This window comes from Dermacentor silvarum, chromosome 2 (assembly GCF_013339745.2).
Source record: "Dermacentor silvarum isolate Dsil-2018 chromosome 2, BIME_Dsil_1.4, whole genome shotgun sequence".
Taxonomy (NCBI): domain Eukaryota; kingdom Metazoa; phylum Arthropoda; class Arachnida; order Ixodida; family Ixodidae; genus Dermacentor; species Dermacentor silvarum.
The window spans coordinates 55,446,333-55,472,934 of NC_051155.1; the positions used below are offsets into that span (position 1 = coordinate 55,446,333).

Here is a 26,602-nt window from a genome sequence, read left to right on the forward strand (position 1 = left end):
GCGAGAGTACAGCGGCCGAACGAAAGCGTCGCAATGTTTGTCGAAGATATGTGCCGACTTTTCCGACGCGCGGATCCGTCCATGCCGGAAGAAAAGAAGCTAAGGCACTTGATGCGCGGTGTCAAGCAGGAGTTATTCGGTGGCCTAATACGCAATCCACCAAAGACCGTTGCAGAATTTCTCTCGGAAGCCATATCAATGGAAAAGGCACTGCAGCAGCGAACAAGGCTGTACAACCGCGACGTGTCGACCCTATCGCGTGACCCTCTCGCTATACCGTTTGACAATACCGACGCCTTGTGGGAGCTCATTAGGCTTGTTGTTCGAGAAGAGCTCCAAAAGCTTCAGGTGGCTGCGGCATCGGTACCACGACTCGCTCTGGGCGAGGTCATCCGGGAGGAAATCAGGCAGGCAGTCCGAAGTCCCCGAGCGAAGCGAGACACCACAGCCCGAGACACGGCAGCCACAGCCTCGCATGTCGTATGCGGAAGTTGCGCGAAGTTCGTTGTCCCCGACTTTTCACGGTATGAGGGACGTCCCGGACTTTCATAGTGTGCGCGCCGTGGAACAAGCAACTGGCGACTTCAGGCCTCGCCGCACGCCATTCATGGCTGAAGCACGACCACCCCGCAAGAGCGACGTATGGCGCACTGCAGACCGGAGGCCCTTGTGTTTTCATTGCGGTGAAGCCGATCACCTCTACAGGGCATGTCCTTACCACCGAGCTGGGCTCCGTGGATTTTCACTGAATGCACCGTGCCCGCGCTATGGCGAACGCCCCCTGGAGATTGAAGCCTTACAGAGTGTCGCCAGTGGAAAGGGAAGCGATCAAGCAGCAGGTGAAAGAGATGCTCCAAGACGACGTGATCCAGCCGTCCACAAGCCCGTGGGCCTCCCCTGTAGTGTTAGTCAGAAAGAAAGACAACACACTACGTTTCTGTGTAGATTACAGAAAGTTGAACCGTGTCACCAAGCGCGATGTTTATCCATTGCCACGCATCGACGGCGCATTGGATCGTCTACAACATGCCAAGTTTTCTTCTTCGTTGGATCTTAAATCCGGGTATTGGCAAATCGAAGTTGATGAACAGGATCGTGAAAAAACAGCGTTTGTTACACCTCACGGGCTTTATGAGTTCAAAGTTCTCCCCTTCGGTCTCTGTTCCGCACCTGCCACCTCTCAGCGGATGATGGATACCGTGCTTGCTGAACTCAAATGGCAGACCTGCATCGCAGTGGCGCACCGACGGGGGGGGGGATTCGGGGGTTGTAACCCCCCCCCCCCCCTGACGCCGACTTATCTCCTCCTTTTGTTTAACCCCTTTTCTTTCCTTACGCATTTGAGTACTGCAACTGAGATGTAAGACGCACAATCGTCAGTACACTCACAAAAGCGCATTTATGGACAATTTCCCGTGAAGAAATCGAAATTAGTGCTGTTTAGATGGTATTGGCAAACTGTCAACCCGCCCCCCCCCCCCCCCCCCCGGCAGAGATTCTGGGTGCGCTACTGCTGCCTCGTGTACTTGGATGACGTCGTCGTGTTTTCGAGCACGTTTGACGAACATCTCGCACGACTCGAGAGCGTCCTCGCTGCGATCCGTACTGCCGACCTCACCATCAAGCCTGAGAAATGCTACTTCGGGTTCCAAGAGCTCAAATTTCTTTGCCATATCGTTGGTCCTAAAGGCGTCCGGCCAGACCCCGACAACTTAGCTGCCGTCGCCGAGTTTTCACACCACCAACAGACAAGAAAGCTGCCCAACGCTTCCTTGGTTTGTGCGCCTATTATAGACGCTTCATCGAGGGATTCTCGAGAATGGCTGAACCTCTGACACGACTTACACGCGATGATGTGCCTTTCATTTGGGCGGACGAGCAGCAGCAGTCGTTCAATGAACTGCGCGAGCGTTTGCAAGCTGCCCCAATACTTGCTCATTTCGACGAAGACGCAGACACAGAAATCCATACTGACGCCAGCAATGCGGGTCTCGGTGCAGTTCTTGTGCAGTGGCAAGATGGTGCGGAACGCACCATTGCTTATGCAAGCCGCAGTCTCACCAAGGCTGAGAAAAACTACTCCACCACTGAAAAAGAATGCTTAGCGGTTGTGTGGGCAATTAGTAAATTCCTGACCCTACTTGTACGGTCGACCCTTTAAGGCTGTCAGCGATCACGACGCCCTGTGCTGGCTTGCCAACCTCAAGGATCCTTCAGGCAGACTAGCCCGTTGGAGCCTACGCTTACAAGATTACGACATAACCGTTGTCTACCGATCTGGAAGAAAGCACAGTGACGCTGACTGCTTGTCACGCGCACCGCTTCCTACGACATCATCGGACCCTGACTATGACTTGCCATTTGTCGGCGTTGTCGACGCCGTAAAGATGGCTGAGCACCAGTGCGCTGACCCTGAGCTGCAGCCGCTTATCGAGCACCTTCAAGGAGTTGAAGGTGTTTTACCTCGCTCGCTCTTGCGCGGCTTATCATCGTACTGTTTGCGCAACAACGTCCTTTACAGGTACAACTGCGGAAGTGGTCCAAATACGTCCTTGTCGTGCCGTCGGCGCTGCGCCAAGACATTTTGCAAGCCTGCCATGATGAGCCATGCGCGGGACAACTGGGATTCACTAAGACATTAGCAAGGATACGACAAAAGTATTACTGGCCCCAGATTTTTTCTTCTGTGCAACGGTACGTAAAGACCTGCCGCGATTGTCAGCGTCGCAAGAAACCGCCCTTTAAACCGGCTGGCTTTCTCCACCCTGTGGACCCTCCTCAAGCACAGTTCCAACAAATAGGAATGGATCTACCCAGTGACCTGTTCGCGCAACAGATGGATAGTCGTCGCTACCAACTACTTAACCCGGTATGCCGAAACCGAAGCTATTCGGCAAGCAAACTCGTATGAAGTGGCCAAGTTCTTCGTCCACCACATCGTCCTACGACATGGTGCACCGTCTGTTCTCATCACGGATCGCGGTACAGCATCTACAGCCGAATTTATGCAGGACGTTCTCCAGCTGACCCATACTTCTCACCGCAAGAGCACTGCCTATCACCCTCAAACCAATGGATTAACGGAACGTTTGAGCAGAACGCTGGCTGATATGCTCTCCATGTATGTAGACGTAGAGCACAAGATGTGGGACGAGATTTTACCCTATGTGACCTTTGCGTATAATACTTCTGTACAGGAGACTCCACAGTTTATGCTGTTCGAACTTGTATACGGGCGCCACGTCACCTCAACACTGGACGCCATGCTACCTGTGTCTGATAATAGCCCGACCAGCGAAAACGTTAAAGAGTTTGTGCAAAGAGCCGAAGAAGCTCGCCAGCTTGCTCGGCATCGTATCCGGAGCCAACAACGTATCGACACCCTTCGGTACAACCAGGGTCGACGCGACGTCCATTACAATACCGGCGACTGCGTGTGGGTCTGGACACCCATCCGTCGCCGTGGACTCTCAGAAAAGTTGCTCCGCCGGTATTTCGGTCCCTAAAAGGTTACACGCCGCCTCAGTGACGTAACCTACGAAGTCGTCCCCTGCAGTTCCGACCCCGGTTCGCTCCGTTGTCGTCCCCACGCTGAAGTTGTTCATGTAGTGCGCATGAAGCCATACTATGCGCGTACGTGAACGCCAAGATGCACCTGAGGACCTCCATTTATTACCGTGGCTGACTTTTTGACGCAACCAAGACGGTCGCTTTTCGGACGGGGGACAATTGACACAATGATGTGGGGCCCCCGCACCGCGGGATGGCGCGTGCAAAGGTCGGCGCCATGAAAGACGACGAAGCGCGTAGGCTGCACGCTCTACTTCTTGTCCGCCATTAAAGGGAAGTGTCTGTTTTTTCAAGTCTCCGTCTACGATCTACGTTACAATATATATATATAGGTAGAACACCCGACTTCAAATCTGAAGGCCGTAAGTTCGAATCCTACTCCAGTCCACTACATTTCCAGGCATGGAGTGGTGCCTGACACCGGCACAAAAAACATATTGCCGAGAGCTAGTGGGGCTATATTAGTTCAGGTGCAACCAAACAAGGCAAGCCCGCTAAGCCTCATCAAAGTGACTCCCTCACCAGAACAGGAATTCGCCTTCCTGGTGCATACTCGGCAACTACCTCCCTCATGACTCCGACAATTAACCGATGGCCCTCAGTCCCCAGTGGCTGCGGAGCACCTGACCAATGCGGCGGTCAGATCTGCGACGTGGCAGAGGGTGCTAAGAATCTCTGGGTCCGGACAGGCCGCCAGACATTGACTGGGATATTATTGGCCTTAGTGAGATGAACTGGTGAGGCTTACACAGTGCTGACTAACGGACGCGTCCTCTGCTACAAAGGTCTTTCAGATAAGAGAGAATCCGGGGTAGGATTTCTAGTCCATAACAACATAGCGGGCAACATTGATGAATTCTACAGCATTAATAAAAGGCTAGCAGTCGTCGTAATAAAGCTGAATAGGAGATACACAATGAAGGTAGTACAAGCCTACGCCCCCAGCTCCAGTCAGGATGATGAAGAAATAGAACAGTTTTATGAAGATGTTGAATTAGCAATGAGAAAGGTGCAAACTCAGTACACTATAGTCATGGGCGACTTCAATGCAAAAGTGGGGAAAAAGCAGGTTGGCGAGCAAGCAATTGGAAACTACGGCATCGATTCTAGGAATGCAAGAGGAGAGATGTTGGTGGAATTCGCGGAAAGGAATAGGCTCCGAATAATGAATACATTCTTCAGGAAGCGCAACAACAGGAAGTGGACCTGGAAAAGCCCTAATGGAAAAACAAGGAATGAAATAGATTTCATACTCTCTGCCGATCCAAGCATAGTGCAGGATGTAGAAGTGGTAGGTAAGGTTAAGTGCAGTGACCATAGGTTAGTGAGGTCTAGCATTTCTCTCAATTTGAAGAGAGAAATAGTGAAATTAGTGAAGAGGAAACAGGCCAACCTTGACGCAGTAAGGGTAAAAGCAGACCAATTCAGGCTGGCGCTCGCAAACAAATATGCAGCTTTAGAGCAGGAAGAAGAAGATAGCATAGAGGTAATGAATGAAACCATAACTAGGTTGGTCTCAGAAGCAGCAGTTGAGGTGGGAGGTAAGGCACCAAGGCAACCAGTAGGTAAGCTCTCCCAAGAAACAAAGGACCTAATAAAGAAACGACAAAACATGAAAGTGTCCAACTCAAGAGATCAGATAGAATTCGCTGAACTGTCAAAACTTATCAACAAGAAGAAAGTAAGGGATATCCGAAATTATAACGTGGAAAAGATTGAGGAAGCCGTAAAATATGGACGCAGCATGAAATCAGTAATAAGAAAGCTTGGCATAGGACAAGGAAAGATGTTTGCACTGAAAGATAAGTATGGTAATATCATCAGCAATTTTGATGACATAGTAAAAGCAGCAGAAGAATTCTATACTGACCTGTACAGTGCCCAGAACAGCCAAGCTACTTTCATTCAAAATAGTGATGAACCGGATACAGAGGCTCCTTCTATAACTAGCGCTGAAGTTAGAAGGGCCTTGAAAGACATGACCAGGGGAAAATCTGCTGGAGAAGATGGAATAACAGTAGATTTAATCAAAGATGGAGGAGATATTATGCTTGAAAAGCTTGCGGCCCTTTATACGCAATGCCTCACAACTTCAAGTGTACCAGAGAGCTGGATTGAACGCCAACATTATACTTATCCATAAGAAGGGAGACATTAAAGAATTGAACAATTACAGACCCATTAGCTTGCTTTCCGTATTGTATAAAATATTCACCAAGACAATTTCCAATAGAATCAGGGCAACACTAGACTTGAGCCAACCAAGAGAAAAGGCTGGCTTCAGAAAGGGATATTCTACAATGGATCATATCCATGCATCAATCAGGTAATCGAGAAATCTGCGGAGTACAATCAACCTCTCTATATGGCTTTCATAGATTATGAAAAGGCATTTGATTCAGTAGAGATACCAGCAGTGATAGAGGCATTGCGTAATCAAGGGGGACAGGAGGCATACGTGAATATCTTAGCAAATATCTACAAGGTTTCCACAGCTACCTTGGTTCTCCACAAGAACAGTAGAAAGATACCCATCAAGAAAGGGGTGAGGCAAGGAGACACAATCTCTCCAATGCTATTCACTGCATGCTTAGAAGAAGTATTCAAACTCTTAGACTGGGAAGGCTTAGGCGTGAGAATCAACGGCGAATATCTAAGCAACCTTCGGTTTGCAGATGACATTGTCCTATTCAGCAACAATGGAGACGAATTGCAACAAATGATTGAGGACCTTAATCGAGAAAGTGTAAGAATTGGGTTGAAGATGAATATGCAGAAGACAAAAAATAATGTTCAATATCCTGGCAAGGGAACAAGCATTCAGGATCGGCAGTCCGCCTCTAGAGTCTGTAAATGAGTACGTTTATCTAGGTCAATTACCCACAGGGGACCCTGATCATCAGAAAGAAATTTTCAGAAGAATAAAATTGGGTTGGAGTGCATACGGCAGGCATTGCCAAATCCTGACTGGGAGCTTACCACTGTCATTGAAAAGAAAAGTGTACAATCATTGCATTCTACTGGTGCTAACATATGGGGCAGAAACTTGGAGGTTAACAAAGAAGCTCGAGAACAAGTTGAGGACCGCGCAAAGCGCGATGGAACGAAAAATCTTAGGAGTAACGTTAAGAGACAGGAAGAGAGCGGTGTGGATCAGAGACCAAACGGGGATAGCCGATATTCTAGTTGACATTAAGCGGAAGAAATGGAGCTGGGTAGGCCATGTAATGCGTAGGAAGGATAACCGGTTTACCATCAGGGTTACAGATTGGATATCAAGAGAAGGGAAGTGCAGTCGAGGACGGCAGAAAACCAGGTGGGATGATGAAGTTAGGAAATTTGCAGGCGCAAGTTGGAATACGCCAGCGCAAGACAGGAGTAATTGGAGATCGCAGGGAGAGGCCTTCGTTCCTGCAGTGGACTTAAATATAGGCTGATTATGATGATGATATATATATACAGGCCACAGCGGACGTAAATATAGGCTGATGACGATGATGATTATATAGAGGGTGTTTACGCAACTTGAGCCAAACTTTAAAAATATGCTAATGCCACGTAGCTGGACAACAGGTAATGTTGTTTGCCGTCGCTTGGAGATGCTCAGATTGTTTTTTGCATACCGCCTAATTACATATTTACTCTAAAGGATCAACATTTCAAATGATCTAATTTGATGAAAAGTGTCAATGTGTACAGCAGCATGAAAAACTCAAGATACATCGTTCTGTTGCTGAATACGTGCTATATAAAAGTGTTTTTCCGAGCATGAAAGAAGCCCGCGAATACAGTGTCAGTGTCGTAGTAATTTTTTTCGTCGCAGCAGGGCAAATCTTCCAGCGCGTCTTCACCCTGGTAGACCTCGAACCTCTTCTTCGTCAGCTGTCCCAGGTGATGTTTCGCCGCTGCTTCGGCGGCGCGATACTCGGGATCGGATCGTAGTCGTCTCACTTGCTTACGAGTAGCGGTGCGGCGGCTTTCGCGCCGCGCTTCCTCTTTTTCGGGAATGACGCTCTTCGGCCGCGCTATCTTCGCGGCAACGGGCTCGGCGCGGGGACGGCGGGCTTTTCTGTCGCCGCGGCGGCGACGCGGAGCTATATATACCCTGGGTCGGCACAGTGACGTCATGGCTGAGCAAAGTTAAGGCGTGCGTAATGACGTCATGGCTCACACAGCGGTGGCGAGGCTCGGCGCGGTCGGCGCAGTTGGGGCGAAGCGTTTCTAGGCGGAGGCGACCCATGGTGAAGTGATCGCCAGGCGGCGGTTTTATGGCGTACACTCGACAGACCATCCTCTAGCTTAGCAGCTTCGCTGTTAAAGCACTTTTATGTAGCACGTATTGAGCAACAGAACGCTGTCTGTATCGGGAGTTCTTCATGTTGCTCTACAATTTTCTCGGTTTTCTGGTGCCCGAGAGGGGCCAGACAACCACCGCCAAGCAAACCCAGGAGAGTGTCTAAACAAAGCTTTTACAACCATAGTGTTGACAAGTGCTCGTCTTTGCTTCTGTTTCAGCTGTAATTCTCTATTGAAACTTTCCGTATGCATTACAATAATTGCGTATGTTTTCCGTACGATTATTATGCAAATTTTACAAAACTTATACGGAATTTATACAGAACACTTAAGAATTATACAGAAACATATGGAAATATGGGAATGACGTACGAAACGTTTCAATAGGGTAATATATATTTTTTTCGCGCTGTGTTATTAGCAACAAGGCACAGCGATCGCCTAAAGGCACGGCGACGCTGGGCCTACGCAACGCCGATTGTTGTCTAACAAGTTTCTGTGACAATGGTCTGCGTATAGTGCCGACGCCCCTATCACACTGCGCCGACGCGGACATTCTGCAGACGGCTTTGTCCTCGTTGAGTCGTTGGGAGCGGAGTCGTCGGCGCACAGTCCGATGAGGCACCGACACGGTTGCCGTGGAATTGTTGTTACGGATTTCTTTATGCGACGCTTGGTCTTTATCAGTTTTACCAATCCTCAAAAATTCATTCCGCATATTCGCTGCAAGAAATCTTATAACTCAAATTTCCACCCTTGAATTCCGATTTGCCGGAATAGCGCATTGTTTACATCGGCGCCGTCCACCGCCGCTCGTCGTTCGCTTCAAATACAGTGGAAACCGCGCAGCGCCAACCTGAAATAATGACGAAATGTTGGGAACCATGAAGATTTACGCATACGACGTGCCTCGTATCGCACTGAGACTAGTTGATATGAGCGGCCGGACCCCTTCAATAACGGCGACTTGGACACCGTATATAGTCCAAGGAGGTGAGGGACTGTCACGTTGCTGATTTGGATAACTGACACTCATCACACTTTGTCATGCAAATAGTTTATGTGTTCGGTAAACTATTGTTAGAAGCTCTGCGTGCATAAGCGCTCGTTTAGGGAGCGCGTAACTATCTCGCGAGAACGCCGATGCCTGTTGCATGTACTCACACGGCAACTTAGCGAGGCAATTGTTTGCGCTGCAATACGAAAGGGGCCATTACTTGTTGACTGTATGACTAAAGAGGCAAACAGTGCACTTCGGTAATTACGAAATGTGTCACCGTAGCAACACCATGCAGATCTACCCATCTACGCTGTCGCAGTTTGTTCACGATGGAAGTGTAGGTGGGTGCGATCAGTAGCCTTCGATCGAGAACGGCGACATACCGATGTTGGCAGCAAGCCATGTCATCACTTACCGCTCCTTGTGTGCACCCTGTACCAGGTGAAGTGTGGTTCATTTCAAATTACTATGCCCAGAGCCGCATTATCACATCAGTTTCCTTTGTTCTATTTGCTTATCCCTTAGTTTTGGTTCGCAGGTGGTATACGTGCGAGAAATCGTCGGCTATGATAGGCCTAACATCCGCTGAACGAAACCGACACTGCCTCATACTCGGTGTGGGTAGGTGACAAGGATTGAAAATTGCGCATTTCACCTTCGGAAGCATGCTTGTTTAACCTGCACTTAAAACACGAGTAGTTTTACATACAGCCCCACGTGAATTCAGTCAGCGTGCCAGGGAATCGCACCCCAGACCTCGTGCTCCGGAGTAGGAAGTCACTGGTTACATAGCCATTGAGACAGCATGGCTAGCAGAAACTAGAGATACGCGTTCTAGGCCTGCCTCTCCTCTTATCTCTTTATTAAGAACGTCGCCTTCTCAAGAATTCAAGGCGAATGCATTAGGGCAGGGAGAGTAGCTAGTAGAAACGAGGAAAGAAAACTGAGAAATACGAATTCCTATAGTTTAATCTACTATTGCCATTGAACAACGACAACGGCATTCAAACAATGTTTTAGCGTCAGCAAACTTCAATGGAACGTTCGCTGTAGCCGGCCTTTAGAAATTATCTAACCATCGGAGGTTACAAAACCTATGGAGCGTTTGTAGTGGGTGTGAATGAGGGCGCGTCCCGCTGAATCTACACCTGCCTTAATAATTACTCAGCTACCTCACAAATTCAAAATGATTACATCTGCCATTCGCGACGTCCATTGAATAAACGTAGACGGTGCGCTCCTTGTACAGCGTGATGGCACATTACGTTGAAACCTGCAAGTTGAAAACTTGTAATTTATACTTGATTGTTATAAACGTAATCAGTAATGAAAGGAGTTGAGTTGAGCTTAAAAAAGATGTGACGTGAGGTCAAAACTAAAAGAGCAAGAGCTACAGCGTTCTGTATTTCTTAAAAGAGAATGTCAGATAGGATGCCAAATAAATATCGACCACCATATTACTACTGCATGCAGTAACTTCTACCGGAATACGCAGGCATCCTGAAAGTTATGCGTTTCGCAATACTGTTCAAGGCTTCTTATGACTAATTATTGTCGAAGACGCTACGAATTTTAAAGAAATATTAGCACTATGGTGACGAAACCGTTCAATTTAGCAATACTTAAAAAATATATCTGCGAAAAAAGGAAACAAATATATGAAACACACAGTGAAAAGGTACGTATCATACACGCAGATATAAGACACATGGCCTAACATTTCCAACAAATATTTTGCAGGTTGCAGCCACTGACTGGACACAGGCTCTTAGCGATTTACATTCAACCGCACAAAATTCTATTTACGTGCCAGTTTAGCACACACGCTTACACACTGGATCACTATTTAAAAAACTTTCATGTATAACCTAAAGAACTAATCACAGAATAAAACTCCGAAAGAATATTACGGTACATTTTTTTCTAGAAGTAAAACAAGAAAATTTAAAGAATTAATACAAAAAATTATAATAACTTAGAACCACAGAAAACTTGACTAGACAATAAAAGAGGCTCTAAAATGATGTCAACAAAACGTTGAGAAAACACAGAAGACACTAAAATATATGTATTGCAAGACCAAATTTCAAAGAGAGAACCTATAGAAATTATCTGTTGCGAAACCCAATTTGGAGAAGACGACTTTTATCACCGTAACGCTCTAGGAAAAAAAACATGGCCCCAGGTGATTTCAACAGAAGATGAAAAAATAATGAGCAAAGGTCTGTCTCGCTCCAGAACATCGCGCTGTTTTTTTATGTGAAAAGCTGCACTTAGTATCCGGCACTCGGAGAGCTCAGCACATTTCTGACGGCGGGAAACTCATTTACCGTGTTTCCGTCATTTGATAGCGTACCTGTTTTGTCCTGCGTCTCAGTTTTTTTTTGTTTTTTGCAGGCGATGCTTACTGTCACTGACGGTGTGGAGGAGACCTCAAGAAAAACGGCGCAGTTCCGCCTCTCAGTGGATGGAATGACGACCGCCACACAGATGTATGACTACATGAAGTGCAGCCTGCACAAGCTTCGCGAGGTATGAATTCGCACAACTGGGTCGGCTTGAGCTCTTCCGAAGTACTCAAGACGTTTCAAACGTTGCGAAAGTTGCTTGAATGAACGCAGTATCGGTTATTATTGCGATAGCAATTATATGGACACTTCAACCGGATTTCTGCCGTCGGCGTCGCCGTCGCCGTCGTCGTCGCCGTCACCGTGAGGTTCCGTATAGATAAAATCTTCGCCGCGCGCCGTATGCCCGAGCGGAAGCGTGCGGGGACGCGCGCTATCACGGAGAGCGAACGCACTTAATCTCCCACGCGCAAGCAAGGAAGCGGGAAGCCAGCGCCGGAGGGAGTGGGGGGGGGGGGGGGGGCGCACTTCTACTCTGCCAACAACCGCGCTCGTCGCTCGCCCGCACCGTCTCTTATCTCCACACGGCTCTGACCTTTATGCACTGTGCATTCGCCGCTCAGTTTCTGTTGCAGCGATAGACCGCAAGTACCTTCGCCCGCTGGGGCGTATGGGCTTGCTGCCAGCGTTTTGACAGTCGTTGTCTGCAGTCATTCAGTGTGATCTATTCATGTTTGTTTGTGGGCGCTCACACCACGCTTGTTCATTCAGTTAGTAATAGTCGGGCCACATTTTCCAACGCACGCTACACATGTAATGCTGCCCGCAGTGGCGTAGCCAGAAATTTTGTTCGGGGAGGGCTCAGGTTGCAGCGCGGCCTCCTCGTTATAGAATTTGTCGAAGGATCAAATGCATGAATAATAACTGCATTGCCAATTCCATTGTATATTAGATGCTGCAAACGAATTAATGAACGCTATGCACTGTCCATTAAAATATGTACGTTTTCATAAAAGAATATATTCGTATGCCCCAAAAATTGTGGTAGAAATAACTGATATCAATGCTTCCGCGTTTTTTTTGTCTAATTAATAAGTAAAGAAAACATCACACGAACTTTAGAACTATTGACCCTTTTCGCGGAGCAGTTTGTTTTAGAGAAACGAGATGGCGCTCATGGCAGCGCGCAATACCTCTCCTCAGCTACCGCGCACGAACACGAAACCATTACCGCTTCTACCTTGCTTCTGTGCTATCAGCTGTCGGAAATGCAACTGAGTTTTCGCTAACATACTGTGCTCCAATAATGCTACATTGAATAATGTGGATTGAAGACGTGTGCAGCAGTTGGCTGCAAAAATAGTGACTGGCATGTTAAGGAATAGAATGAATCTGTGTGGCTAAGTTCGCGGACCGCTGCTGCAACTGTCCGAATGTGTTACCGGCACTTCGTGACGTACGGCTTTCCTCGAGGATACAGAAATTTGCTCATCCGCCAGCCTTGTATCGCTAACCTTCAAAGAAAGGGCTTCATCCCCAGAACGTCGGCAAGAGTGAGTACCACTCGTTAAACAATGACAAAGGGAGTAGTGCCGCTTCCTGTCATAGTAAGTTTCGCGCACTTTATCTATACACATCTGTCCCGAATGGCAGGAAAACTTACGCCCACTCTATCGCCGGCGTATCAAAAATAAGCGAATGGACGCACAGTTGAATATATGCGCACTGTATACACACAGTAAATGACGGACTACACATATGGCGCACCAATGGTCGAAGCTGAATGTTTCGGGACGGTCCACAAGAGTAAGCAAGTTACTAGCTGTAATATATATTTGCTACACGGTATTACAATGTACAAAACAGCTACGTTTCAAGCCTTGTGCGCAGCAAGAACAAATCTATCGGATTCGGAACTGAGCACACCCGCGAGTGATTAGGCAGAAAATAATCAGATAGTGGCCGCACCGAGGAACTTCACTGAGTCAGAAACTGACAAGCCACTGCTTCAAAATATTTGCCGAATAAAGAACAAAGAGCAAAACACACTAATGCTGACTGAAATCATAATTGGAAAGCTTGGAATGCATATTTAGAAGAAGCACCATATGCACTGCTTGCGCCGTTTGGACATAGCTTAATCAGCTCCGAAAGCGCTTTTGCATGTTCTCTGAAGCTGTGATCAAAGCTTCGTGTCGTCCACCTAGTCACCGTCTACGATATCTCCGAAAACAGAGGTTTTCTAAGCCGCGCCGGCGTCATACACTTCCATTGTAAACAAGGAGGCAACGGATGCAGTTGAGGCAAGCAATGGACGCGTCACCACGCGATCAAATATGGCAGCGCCCACGGGATCGCCGCGAAAAGGGTCAATATCCGTTCGAAACCAGCAAAGCAGTGCATGCAGCTTATATGAAAAACACAAAGGCCATGAAATGCATAAGTTGAGGACAAATATTTTGATGAATCTTTGTCATTCAATAACCTTGTTTACATTTTTCTACATATGCAACGGCCAGGAAGAAACCTCAATGACACTATTCCTCGTTGCAATCGATTGCGCAGGAGCAGCTGTAACTCGTGTATTGTAATTACACCGAGATAATACTCGCAGCAGTGAGTACAAATAAAAAGTGGGATTTCTGCAAAATATATATCAGAAATGCGAAGATAGAATGGAATATACAAATGCGAAGATACAACTCGCTAAAGGGCAAAAAAAGAGTCGCTGGAAACAACGTTCACTGCTTGTATACACAAAACCTCGCAATAAGATATTTAAAAATATGTATGAGTCTCCAATAAATCTACGTATTTAAGCAAACGTCAGTGTATATAATGCGTCAAATAAGACAAATAAACATGTTGCTCAGTCACAGATAGTAACTTTGCGCACAGAAATACAGATGATCTAGGCAAGAACATAACTATGATCCCAGAAATCATGTTATGTACTTGGGCCATGCAGCGGTCGCGACAGCGCCATGTGGGTAGAATAATACAGGAATAATGCATAAATCAGTACGAAAATGTGTAATTTAACTGCCTGCACAACGCCAACAGTTATTCTGCACCCAAAATTAAAGGAGGGTATTCCTTCGTTTCAAAAAAGAAATAAAAGCAGGTAGCTGAAAATGAAAGAAAAGGACAAATGAAGGCCACAGATGATGTGGTAAGTTGAACTACACAATATCCGAGTGTGTTTTTGGCGAACGCCGCGTGGTCCGGGCTTTCAGTGAGCAAGGTCGGTCAAAATTGGTTATTGGTATTCTCGTAATTTTTGTATTCGCGTGATAATTGTGATCATGAAGCCAACTGCTAGAATAAACGGCGAAAATTTCTGCGGTTTTAAAAGGTAATGAACGGTCATACGTTTTCATAATTAAGAACTTATGAACCTGAAGGAACAGTGATTTTTACTTGCATTGATTGTTGCTGCTTCGCTATCTAAAGGACAAACTTCTCTCGGCGGGAAAGTTGAGCGAAGCGGTCAATGACTTCTGACACGTTGATGCCGACGTCTCTGTGGGTGTATAGAAGCGCCAGCCTAACTATGCGTTCCACAGACATTGTAGAGCGCAAGTAGTTTTTAGTAAACTCTTGCTAAAAAATATTCTCTCTGCGCTGGCAGTGGTCACTGGAAGGGTGACTAGAAGCTAAAGCAGTATTTACACATTTACATAGAACCTGCTGTCGCAGTGAGAGATGGGCATCTATTCCGGTGCTAAAACCTAAAACACTCCCTTGATGTCGTTGGCAATACTTGTTTAGGTACCTTGCAGAAACAGTAGGTTGTTCGATTCCAGCAATGTCCGTCGTTTCGTCAGGAAGTATGGAGAAGCATCCTGCTTTTGAATCTAGGCTTTCTTTGATAATGTCACCACAAATTTCTATTATTTGGTTTTGTGCGTCTGGGCTTAAATACGAGGCATTACTGGGGCAACTTTCCAAATGCTTCTTCAGATATGTATCTCCACAATCAGCACGCAGGCAAAGAAGCACTCTGAAAATGCCTGTATTTTCAGCAGGGGCATTGCTTAAATCCATAGGGCCCCTGCCCCTGTGGACATGGAGAGCCAGACCTTGTCACCCGCAAAAAAAAAATCTCAATAATATAGGCCGTTTACTTTCTTCTGTTATCTCACACTTTACTTTGCCTCCCCTGGTCCAGCTGATCAATCACATTGGGCACGCTTCCTGAAAATGTTTGAAAAAGTATCAGCGGCTAGCTGACAGTCCCGGTGATATTTAGTATTTTCATGTCTGTGTGGAAGATTGCGAGCGTGTGCTTCCATTTCTGGAACGGCTTGGACAGGAGGGCTCCAGTGCGCGCATGTTGGCCCAAGTTTATAAGAACATTAACCCCATAAAGTTCTAGAATTGAAAATCTTTTAAAGCATGCCTTTGGAAATGTCAGCGCACCTTTCGCGTCAAAAGTTTATGAGAACTTTACACTTAGAAAGTTTCGTAATTGAAATCCATGCGCTCCGTATATTCCGCGGCCGCTGCGAGATGCCGCAACGCGCCCGCTCGCTATCGAAAAGCCGTTGAACGTTTGTGCTTGCATGGGGCTCCTTGCGTTACTTGACTCCAGGTGCAAGGGCGTTGTCACGAAATCCAGCCCAAGTTCGCAATGTTCGTGCCGAAATGTCTTTTCGAGCGTGAAAAAGTCATTGTAGACAAAATCCAGAATGATTGCCGGCGTCGGTGGTAGTTTTGGTCGGCGGTGCATGCTAGCACGAAAAAATTTCGGGGGGGTGGGCTGAAGCCCCATCAGCCCCCCCCCCCCCCCCCCCCCCCCCCCCCCCCCCCCCCCCCTGGCTACGCGCTTGGCTGCCCGGATCGGCAGTGCAGCGCTACAGGTGTGTCCCTTCGCACGCGCTGCCCACGGGAAGCGCTTGTCATCAAAACCACTGTTTGACACGCGCCTTCTCGTGGTCATCGAGTCTCTCTTCATGTCGCTCTACTTACGCCGCAGCACACCTGCTTACTTAATCAGCTCATGTTTACTACAATTCATATTGCTACCAAAGCCGCTCACCTTACTTCGTATGACATTGCTGTGTTGCTATCGCATTCATTGCTTCGCCTTTAGGGCGAAACTGACATTTTTGCTGCAGTTCCCAGCAGTCGCGTTTATGAATGACATGCCTTATGACTCTGTTCCCGTTCGTGGTTGTAAGAAAAAAAGGAAAGAAAAATACCAGAACTGTTCGTAATACAAGTTGGCATATCTACTTATCATAATTACTACCAGCACATTCTATTTGCTCTTGAGTTAAACAACAACGTATCACATGCATTGCTGCGTGCACGCTAACTGCGCTCCATGCACTCCACGCAAATAGAACGTCGTCTTTCAACATTGAGCTATAAATCCTCCTTCTGTATGTTAAAAAAGTGTGTAGCGACTGTTGCAAACAATAAGCATTTTGATTGATTGAGTTTGATTGATTACCGTAGACGTAAGCGTAGGGAGAGTGATCGAGGAGAGGAAGAGGCGCTATTTTCTGCAGCGCTTTAAGGAACGCGCCTCAGCGTCAATACGCGTAGGCGTAAAGTGTTCGAACGGCCACATCACTCGCAGACTCAAAACTGTTTCTGTCATTACGGAGCGGTACGTTTGCAACTGAGCTGCGACTGAGCGGCCACATTTTAGAATGAAAACAGAGCAAACTAACTGGACAAGAAAGATAGATCGACAAAGCGCTGACTGAATGGCCGCACGTCCAGAGCGAATCATGCTGCGCGATTCTTCATGATAACGGCCCAAACAAACATGTCTAGGGTGCAATACCTGAAGACCTCGTGAGCTGTCCAAATATTTGTGCGAGGCCATCTACGGCGGTCTTGCACAATCTCTGCTACTCTACCGAGGAACGAATGTTGTAAAATAGAAAATATTAAGCGTGGCCAACATACAATACGGACTTATCAAACTTGTGCACAAGTGTTCGGTATCTGCACTTTTTTTGGCACGACCGCACGCGTACGGCTTTCGGCAATGGGCGGCTCGAGCGTAAACAGTCCCTTCACGCAAAGGCACGGCACGCAAAGCCTGTCTTTCATCGTCAAAAGTAGAGCAGTAGATGAGGATATGCACTATGGTCTACTGCTTACCGTATTCGGGTCGGCATGACGGACAGTGCCTCGCGCCTGTAATCCTAACATTATTTGTGTTTATGCCGCTTCTTTTTGTCCCGTTTTCTACTGCGGCATTGTGGACCTGCACATTGTAGGAATTGTTAAGCGACAAACCTCAGTTGTTAGTTGAGCGCTCGTGACGTCAGCTTATATCCTCTGTCCTTCCTGCGCCTGCTGCAAGAACTGAGCGAACTTCAAAGAAAAATTGAATTTATTTATTCATAGATCAAAATTATGCCATTAAATAAATGTTCGTTTCACTAATGTCGGCAACATTTAACGCTAACTATACGTACGACAACATAGTTGTATATTTATTCGCGCTCAAAGCGGTATTCGAGGTCACCGTTACTGTTGCTTGCAGCCTGCAATTCTCCTGATGAAGGTGTCAATGTCGTGCTCCCTCTTCAATGCCGTCATACTTCAAATACTTGGTGCTGCCAAACGAGGTGAGTATACACTGCTACTCCCGTTGCGGGCTCGAAATTTTGCATTCAGCTGTATGGATGCTGCTACAGGTAAGACTATAATAGTCAGTATTTTTATTCTTCGATATCGAATGGTCGTTGACAACGTTTGCAGGGATCTCTTCAGGTATCGGTTCATTGCTGAGAATAGAGAGTTGTAGCCTGTCCGTGAAAATGTTGCCGTTTGCGGAATACCGGGTCGCCGGAGAGTTATACGGCAGCAGCAACTCTGGTAGCGCCACCTGATGACGCAGGCTCAAACCAGACAGCACGCAAAGCTAATACAGCAGCGGCTTACATGTGCCACTTAACTGATAGTGTAAAGCTTTGGTAGTTGCGTAATCGTTGACTTGCAGTACGCAGTACTTTAACCCCCCCCCCCCCCCCCCCCCCCGTAGTTGCGTAGTGACTATGGCTTGCGCTGCTACGCCCGAGCGCGCCGTATCTAATCCGGGCAGCAGGGGCCGCAACACGATGGGGCACAAATGCAAAAAGAAACGTCTGTGTACCGGACATTGTGCGCACCGTAATCCTCATTGTCAGATCGTGGTCCTGACACGTAATACCCCAGCATTAACTTGAAGTACTTTGCTGATTTATCTTCGCCAAGGACGCCGACTGGACATAAAAATGTTTCAAACGCATTGTAATTGAACAAAATGTCTCAAAATGTAGCTACCAGCTTCCCTAAATGCCATCCACAGCTCCGGTAACTCGGTGATCCGCAAACACTAAGTTGTTTACGGGCAAACTAAATGTCGCTCTTCGTACGTTTTAGTGTCCGTTTCGATTTAAGAAATGCTGGCTTAGCGGAGCCACAAACTAGCGAAGTCGCATTGGTACGTGGCACCATATTTTGGCGCAGAGTTCAGCCACAGGCCACGGAGTTAATACTGAAATAAGCAACTATAATGTAATTTGCTGCTGGCGTAAAGAGTCGACAGTTACATACTGGACAACACGCCGTACTGTTCTTATTTTTCTGCCCCAGAGCGCATACACAACACAAGAACGTTTCCAACATGTCGTGATTGTAAAAAGTGCTACAAAATGCAACTAACAGCTCTGCTGCTGCCTACCAAACCTGTGGTAAAGTGGTATAGGGCTGAGACTTATAGGTAATAAGGACATGTTAAATCTCTTTATTATCACTAGAAAATGAACATGTATATTTAAAAAATATTGGACGAGAAAAATTATTTGCTGCCCTGAATGTCAGACATTTTAAATAGAACCACGCGATGTGACCTGTCCGACGAGCCAATGAAATATAGCCGGTGTTAGGAGCAGTGCGTTTAGCCCATTTCTTTCTAATAAAGGGGTTATAATTCGAAATTTGCATTTCTTCTGCGTAAGGCGGAACGCATACGATACAGTGCTCCCCATGGTGATCGGAGGAGAACCGGTGTATTGATATGGTATGGGCAATGCAACTGTCACGCAGTTCGCTTCCCTTCTTGGAGTTGAGTAGGTTGTTTGCCTTTTGGCCGAATGCATTGTGCGAACAACTTGTCAAGGATTGGTTGAGAATAGTATCGCAACAAAGCAGTTGTGTCATAATTTCAGTCGGGAAAAGAACATAAAAAAACGCGGAGAAATAAGAATGCGAACAGAACTTGGAAGTAACGGTATTCGAAGTGAGGCACAGAAAGAGCGTTATCAAAACTCTGGGTCTGGCTCTTGATAAACAGCACCTAGAGGGAAGCTTTCAGCTACTTCCGCCACGCTTACATTGCTCTAGGATACACAGCTGCACCGGAAAAAGATTGGCACAAGGCACCGATCACACGACCAAGTAAATTGCGGCACCCGACGCTGTTGTTCTCTGGCACGCCGAAAACGAGAGTGCCAGGCACCCCCTGTCTGAAACATGAATCACGTGGCACCTTAGATACCAGTGTGCACGGGAAAAAGAGCACCGCGTACCACCATTTCCCTGCTCCGGTCATCGGCCACTTGTGCGAATCGTTTCTTGCTGCAGCTGTACATTAGGTTACCTGTATGACCGTGACGTATAACGCTTAAATCCCGCAGACTCGCTTGAAATTGTCCAGCGTCTGGTTTCACCATATTATGCCGTTCATATGGTGAACGCTCGGCTCAAGATACGCTCTGTATCGTAAACATCACTGGGGTTGTCATTTTTCTGAAAACCGAGATAACCATAACAGTGTGGGATCGTACTGTTCCAAACTGACGCGTAATACGGTGGAATGTGTGTTGCCGGACTTTAGCTTCGAGGTTTCATTCCACAACCACCGGCCTTGCGCATCACATCGTTCTACACGGGTGCTGCTTTCCCCGCTGGGGCCAACTTCTCCCATTATGGAGCCGAATTCGTCATTAATCCTAAGTGGTAGTGCTTGTGCATATTTGTACTGGAATGCTGTGACCCTTCCGAGCGTGCCTCGGTATTGCGTGCCTTGGCAGAGAAGGGATTTAAGAAATGCTTCTGCGTGTATGCATCGTACACTATTACGGGCCGAATGGTTGCATAGGAGGTGTTGTCTTGGCCTGAGCAGTGAGGGCGTCATCTCGGAGAAGCATTGGGAGCCTAGGAGAAGGGCATCAGGCGGCTAATTGCAGCGAGGTGGGTTAAGCAATGTGGCCCCCACGTGTGGTTGTATCACCAAGGAAACACACAAAACCGAAGCGAAAAGCGTAGCTCTGAAGCAGTTCTTTTATTCGCCACGAGTAAGATTGGTTAGACATACAAATAAAGCAAACGAATAGAGCCGGAAAAGAATACAGTTACCAAGACAACTACGCGGTAATCGCGCTTGCGAGTAAATACTACAAACCTTAATGAGAAAGAGCATAATTTTCGCATGTTGCACTGCGGTATTAGATGCGAGTTCATGTGCGCATCATAGTCATCATATCTGAATGAACCGCACAATCATATCTGAAGGAGCTAGTTGTTATAAAAGATATCACGTTTTCTTAAGAGATTATTGGTTACGAGTCCATTAGTTATGCGAACTGTTGCAGTGAAGCCGTTAGTTAGACTAGAAGCTATGAAAAAAGTTATGTGCTTGTTTTGTTGGCTTTCAGAAAACATTTGGTGAGATGCAAAATTTACCAGTTGAGCAGATGTGGGAAATGATAGGGGCGATATCGGCGAAATCTAGAAGTTCATTTGTGGGTAATTGGCAGTTAGATGTAAAATTCTTAAACACCCGTTACCACCCTGTTTAGAGATATTATAGTGAGTTTCACGTAACTTGCACCAAAATTAAAGAAAGTAAATATGCAAGTGCCACGCAGCTGGACAGAAATATAATGTTATTTGCCATTGCATGGAGCAAGACAGCCTTGTTTTGCTATTTTTCCCATTTTAACAATTAGTAAATTTTCATTATTCAACTTCTGAAGTGCTAGATTCAGAGCAACAGCGTCAATGAGAAATTGTAGACCGTCCTGCAAAATTCGCGATCCAGCTTTCTGTTCCATTGGTGGTACATAACTGTTTTTCTAAGCCTTAAAGAAAGCCCGCGAAACAATGCATTCCCGTCGTTTTATCTTCATCAGGGTCGTTTTAGAGCGCAGCTCAGAGGCGCCCGTTCCCGCGTTGAGTGTTAGCATGCCTCGGCGGCGTAACCGAGCGAACGAGCCGCGAAAGGTGAAAGAGCGAATGCGGAGCGCAGAGGGGATGAAAGGCGGCGAGAGCGAAGAGAGCGCGACAAGGAAAACGGAGGAAGCCTCCTTGAAGCGCCGCCCAATGGCGCTGACGTCCGCGCATCCGCTTTTGCGGCGGCACTGGCTTCGCGGGGAAAGTGAGTGAGTGAGTACGAACTTTATTGAGGTCGTGAGGGGAAAGAATTAAAGCGGGGCCGGAGGCCCCGCCAATCAATCTGGTGGCTCCACCCAGGTCGGGGCCGGTAGACAGAGTCCTTCGGCGACGGCCCAGGTCCTCTGGACAGCCTTCAGCTGTGCGAGGAGCTCGGTACTTCTGAGCGCTGAGTCCCAGGAGGACTGGTCAGGAAAGTCCGTGCGCTCGTTGGCAGGGCACAGCCATAGCATGTGTTCGAAGTCGTTGTATTCGTGGCCGGAATGTGGGAATTCAGCAGGAAGGTCAGGATTGATCCTGCTTAGTGTTGTTGGTGTGATGTATGTCCTAGTCTGCAACTGTCTGTAAGCGATGACCTGTGATTTTTAAAGGCTTTGGTGAGGAGGAGGATAAATTCTTCGTGATAACCTATGATTTGAAGTGATCTCGTGGTATGATACGAGCGGGTATTTGTTGTATAGATCCCTGCAGGCTTTGTTGAAGCGAGGGGGCGGACCGCAGACACGGAATGTGAGTTCTCGCGCCAGTTGGGGTGCCCGCTCGTTCGGATTACAGTCAGGAGGTCCGGAAATGTTGTCCATGTATGCCGGGAACCATGTGATGTGTGGGGACGTGAGGTTGTCCCCTCCCGTTTCTTCGAAGAAGATTTTGTTGACAACCGTAGCTGCTTTCCTAGAGACGAAGGCCGCTGAGAAGGTTGTAATGGCTGTTCTTGAGTCCGAGTAAATGACGGAGGCTTCTTTGCAGCTTCGAAGGGCCACCGCGATGTCCATTTCTTCTGCTTCGTGAGTGAAATTTGTAACCACCGTGGCTGCGTTGACGAGTGAGCAATGGCGGTCCACCACAGAGACCGCGTAGGCGCCTCGATTCTAATATCTGGCCGCGTCAACGAAGAGGACTTGCATTTCGTTACGTTTGATGTTGATGTTGTCAAGGATTGCCTTCGCTCTCGCTTTTCTCGGCCCTTCGTTGTGGGTCGGGTGTGTGTTTCTTGGGATTGGATCAACAGTCATTGGCCTCTTGGCAATAGTGCATAGTTGCGAGTTCTCTGGTGGCATGAAAAGGGGCTGTATGCCTGCTTCTAGTAATATCTCGATGCCTGCCCTTGTGAGTGAGAGCCGACTAATTTGGGCGTTTTGCTGGGGTTCAAAGTGTTCTGTTGCCGTGTTGTGTAGCCCCAATTGGAGGAGTCATTCCGTGCTAGTGTTTCGCGGTGAAATAAAAAAAAAAAATAACCAGAAAGCTCGCCTTCGCGCATAGCGTTCGCCGGAAGCGTTTCCCGGAAAACATAAGCTGCAGTTGCCGGAAAACGGGATAACTGTGGCCGGTTTATAGACGATTTTATATTCCATTCATGGGCAACGCCATCTTGGGGTGTTACACAAACAATTTCTTAGTTTTATGAGAAGTCACGTAAAAAGGTCATGAAATGCTCAACGCATTTCTACTGCGGTTTGCAGGTTTGCAAATCGACTGTGATGCCGTAAACTTCGTTGTTTAAGACAAAAAACAGAAGAGTTATCAGCCTAATATGGAGCCACCTAAACGCTTCCGTAAAATGGTGTATATATAGTGCCGCACGTCGTGGCTCTGCCTGTCGGTGCGGTGTTAGGTGCGATGCCTGAATATATCACGAAATGAAAACGGGTATACATCTGCGCTCAAATCTCGCATTAGGAGTTATCGCAATCGTCGGTGATATTTTTTTCTCCCTGTATATAACGAAAAGGTCCCTTCTTTTCAGGGCTTAGCAATGATCTCTGGAGCGAGCTGTCTAAAATACTGCTTGGTACAGAGGTAGAGAGTGCCGACGTGCCTCAAATGATTCAGGTGAGCCTAACCATGTGCTCAAATCAGAGCGCGATAATTTCCAACGTAGACAGTGGTGTATTTGTTTTTCTGCCAATGCAAAAGAAAAAAAAAACATAGAAATGGGATAAAATCAGTCTGCCTGCCTATCAATCGTTCATCGGACATTTGAGAATTTTTAACGTGAACAACCAAAACGTAAGCTAGTAATTATGCTTACGTAATTATGCTAATAATTATGCTAATTAAGGTTAGAAGAACTGGTGAGGCTTACACATTGCTGACTAACGGCCACGTCCTCTGCTATAGAGGTTTTCAAGATAACAGAGAATCCTGGGTAGGATTTCTAGTCCATAACAACATAGGGGGCAACATTGATGAATTCTACAGCATTAATGAGAGGGTAGCAGTCGTCGTAATAAAGCTGAATAGAAGGTACAAAATGAATGTAGTACAAACCTACGCCCCAACCTCTAGTCACGATGATGAAGAAATAGAAGAAGTTTTATGAAGATGTTGAATTAGCAATGAGAAAGGTGCAAACTCAGTATACTGTAGTCATGGGCGACTTCAATGCAAAAGTGGGAAAAAAGCAGGATGGTGAGCAAGCAATTGGCAACTACGGCATCGATTCCAGGAATGCAAGAAGAGTGATGTTAGTGGAATTCGCGGAAAAGAATAGGCTCCGAATAATGAATACCTTCTTCAGGAAGCGCAGCAACAGGAAGTGGACCCGGAAAAGCCCTAATGGAGAAACAAGGCATGAAATAGATTTCACACTCTCTGCCGATCCAACCATAGTGCAGGATGTAGAATTGTTAGGTAACGTAAAGTGCAGTGACCATAGGTTAGTGAGGTCTTGCATTTCTCTAAATTTGAAGAGAGAAAGAGTGAAATTAGTCAAGAGGAAACAAGCCAACCTAGAGGCAGTAAGGGTAAAAGCAGACCAATTCAGGCTGGCGCTCGCAAACAAATATGCAGCTTTAGAAAAAGAATGTAAAGACAACATAGAGGTCATGAATGAAACCGTAACTAGGTTGATCACAGAAGCCACAATTGAAGTGGGAGATAAGGCACCAAGGCAATCAGTAGGTAAGCTCTCCCAGGAAACAAAGGACCTAATAAAGAAACGACAAAACATGAAAGGTCCAACTCAAGAGACGAGATAGAATTCGCTGAACTGTCAAAACTGATCAACAAGAAGAAAGTAAGGGATATTCGAAATTATAAAGTGGGAAAGATTGAGGAAGCCGTAAAATATGGACACAGCATTAAATCATTAAGAAGAAAGCTTGGCTTAGGACAAGGCAAGATGTATGCACTGAAAGATAAGCATGGAAGTATCATCAGCAATTTTGATGACTTAGTAAAGCGGCGGAAGAATTCTATACTTACCTGTACAGTTCCCAGTACAGCCAAGCTACTTTCATTCGAAATAGTGATGAACCGGATACAGAGGCTCCTTCTATAAATAGCGATGAAGTTAGAAGGGCCCTGAAAGACATGACCAGGGGAAAAGCTGCAGGAGAAGATGGACTAACGGTAGATTTAATCAAAGATGGAGGAGATATCATGCTTGTAAAGCTTGCGGCCCTTTATACGCAATGCCTCACAACTTCAAGTGTGCCAGAGAGCTGGAAGAACGTCAACATTATAATAATCTATAAGAAGGGAGAAATTAAAGAATTAAAAGAATTATAGACCCACTAGCTTGCTTTCAGTATTGTATAAAATATTCACCAAAATAATTTCCAATAGAATCAGGGCAACACTTGACTTCTGCCAACCAAGAGAATAGGCTGGCTTCGGAAGGGATATTCTACGATGGATCATATCCATGTCATCAATAAGGTAATCGAGAAATCTGCGGAGTACAATCAAGCTCTCTATATGGCTTTCATAGATTATGAAAAGGCATTTGATTCAGTAGAGATACCAGCAGTCATAGAGGCATTGCGTTATCAAGGAGTACAGGAGGCATACGTGAATATCATAGCAAACATCTACAAGGGTTCCACAGCTACCTTGATTCTCCACAAGAAAAGTAGAAAGTTACCTATCAACAAAGGGGTCAGCACAAGGAGACACAATTTCTTCAATGCTATTCACTGCATGCTTAGAAGATGTATTCAAGCTGTTAGACTAGGAAGGCTTAGGAGTGAGGATGAACGGCGAATATCTCAGCAAGCTTCCGTTTGCAGATGACATTGTCCTATTCAGCAACAATGAAGACGAATTACAGCAAATGATTGAGGACCTTAATCGATAGAGTGTAAGAATTGGGTTGAATAGGAATATGCAGAAGGCAAAGATAATGTTCAATAGCCTGGCAAGGGAACAAGAATTCAGGATCGCCAGCCAGCCTCTACAGTCTGTAAAGGAGTACGTTTACCTAGGTCAATTACTCACAGGGGACCCTGATCACGAGAAAGAAATTTACAGAAGAATAAAATTGGGTTTGAGTGCATACGGCAGGCATTGCCAAATCCTTACTGGGAGCTTACCACTGTCGCTGAAAAGAAAAGTGTACAATCATTGCATTCTACCGGTGCTAATATATATGGGGCAGAAACTTGGAGGTTAACAAAGAAGCTCGAGAACAAGTTAAGGACGCAACAAAGAGCGATGGAACGAGAAATCTTAGGACTAACGTTAAGAGACAGGAAGAGAGCGGTGTGGATCAGAGAACAAACGGGAATAGCCGATATTCTAGTTGACATTAAGCGCAAGCAATGGAGCTGGGCAGGCCATGTAATGCGTAGGATGGATAACCGGTAGACCATTAGGGTTACAGAATGGATACGAAGAGAAGGGAAGCGCAGTCGAGGTAGGCAGAAAACCAGATGGGATGATGAAGTTAGGAAATTTACAGGCGCAAGTTGGAATACGCTAGCGCAAGACAGGGGTAATTGGAGATCGCAGGGAAAGGCCTTCGTCCTGCAGTGGACATAAAATATAGGCTGATGATATATATATATATATATATATATATATGAATGAAAGCAAAGGAAACCGAGAGGCCCGAGTTTTATTAGTCATATCATAAGCCCACATACAAGGACACCAAGGACAGCATAGGGAGGGAATTACCTGCAGTTATTAATTGAAGTAAAGAAATAATAAGCACGTGGAAATGAAAGTGGCCGAAAAAACAACGGGCTGGGGGTGGGATATGATT

General features: G+C 46.5%; 1 protein-coding gene across 1 annotated transcript in view; it reads left to right on the forward strand.

Moving 5' to 3' along the window:
* LOC119440046 (putative phosphoenolpyruvate synthase) overlaps positions 1 to 26,602 on the forward strand; it is a 192,110-nt gene that overhangs the window by 136,458 nt on the left and 29,050 nt on the right. The window contains exons 26-28 of the mRNA XM_049662720.1: positions 11,264 to 11,398; positions 17,723 to 17,807; positions 23,360 to 23,445. Of these exons, the coding sequence (XP_049518677.1) occupies positions 11,264 to 11,398; positions 17,723 to 17,807; positions 23,360 to 23,445 (306 nt within the window). The remainder of the gene's footprint in view (positions 1 to 11,263; positions 11,399 to 17,722; positions 17,808 to 23,359; positions 23,446 to 26,602) is intronic.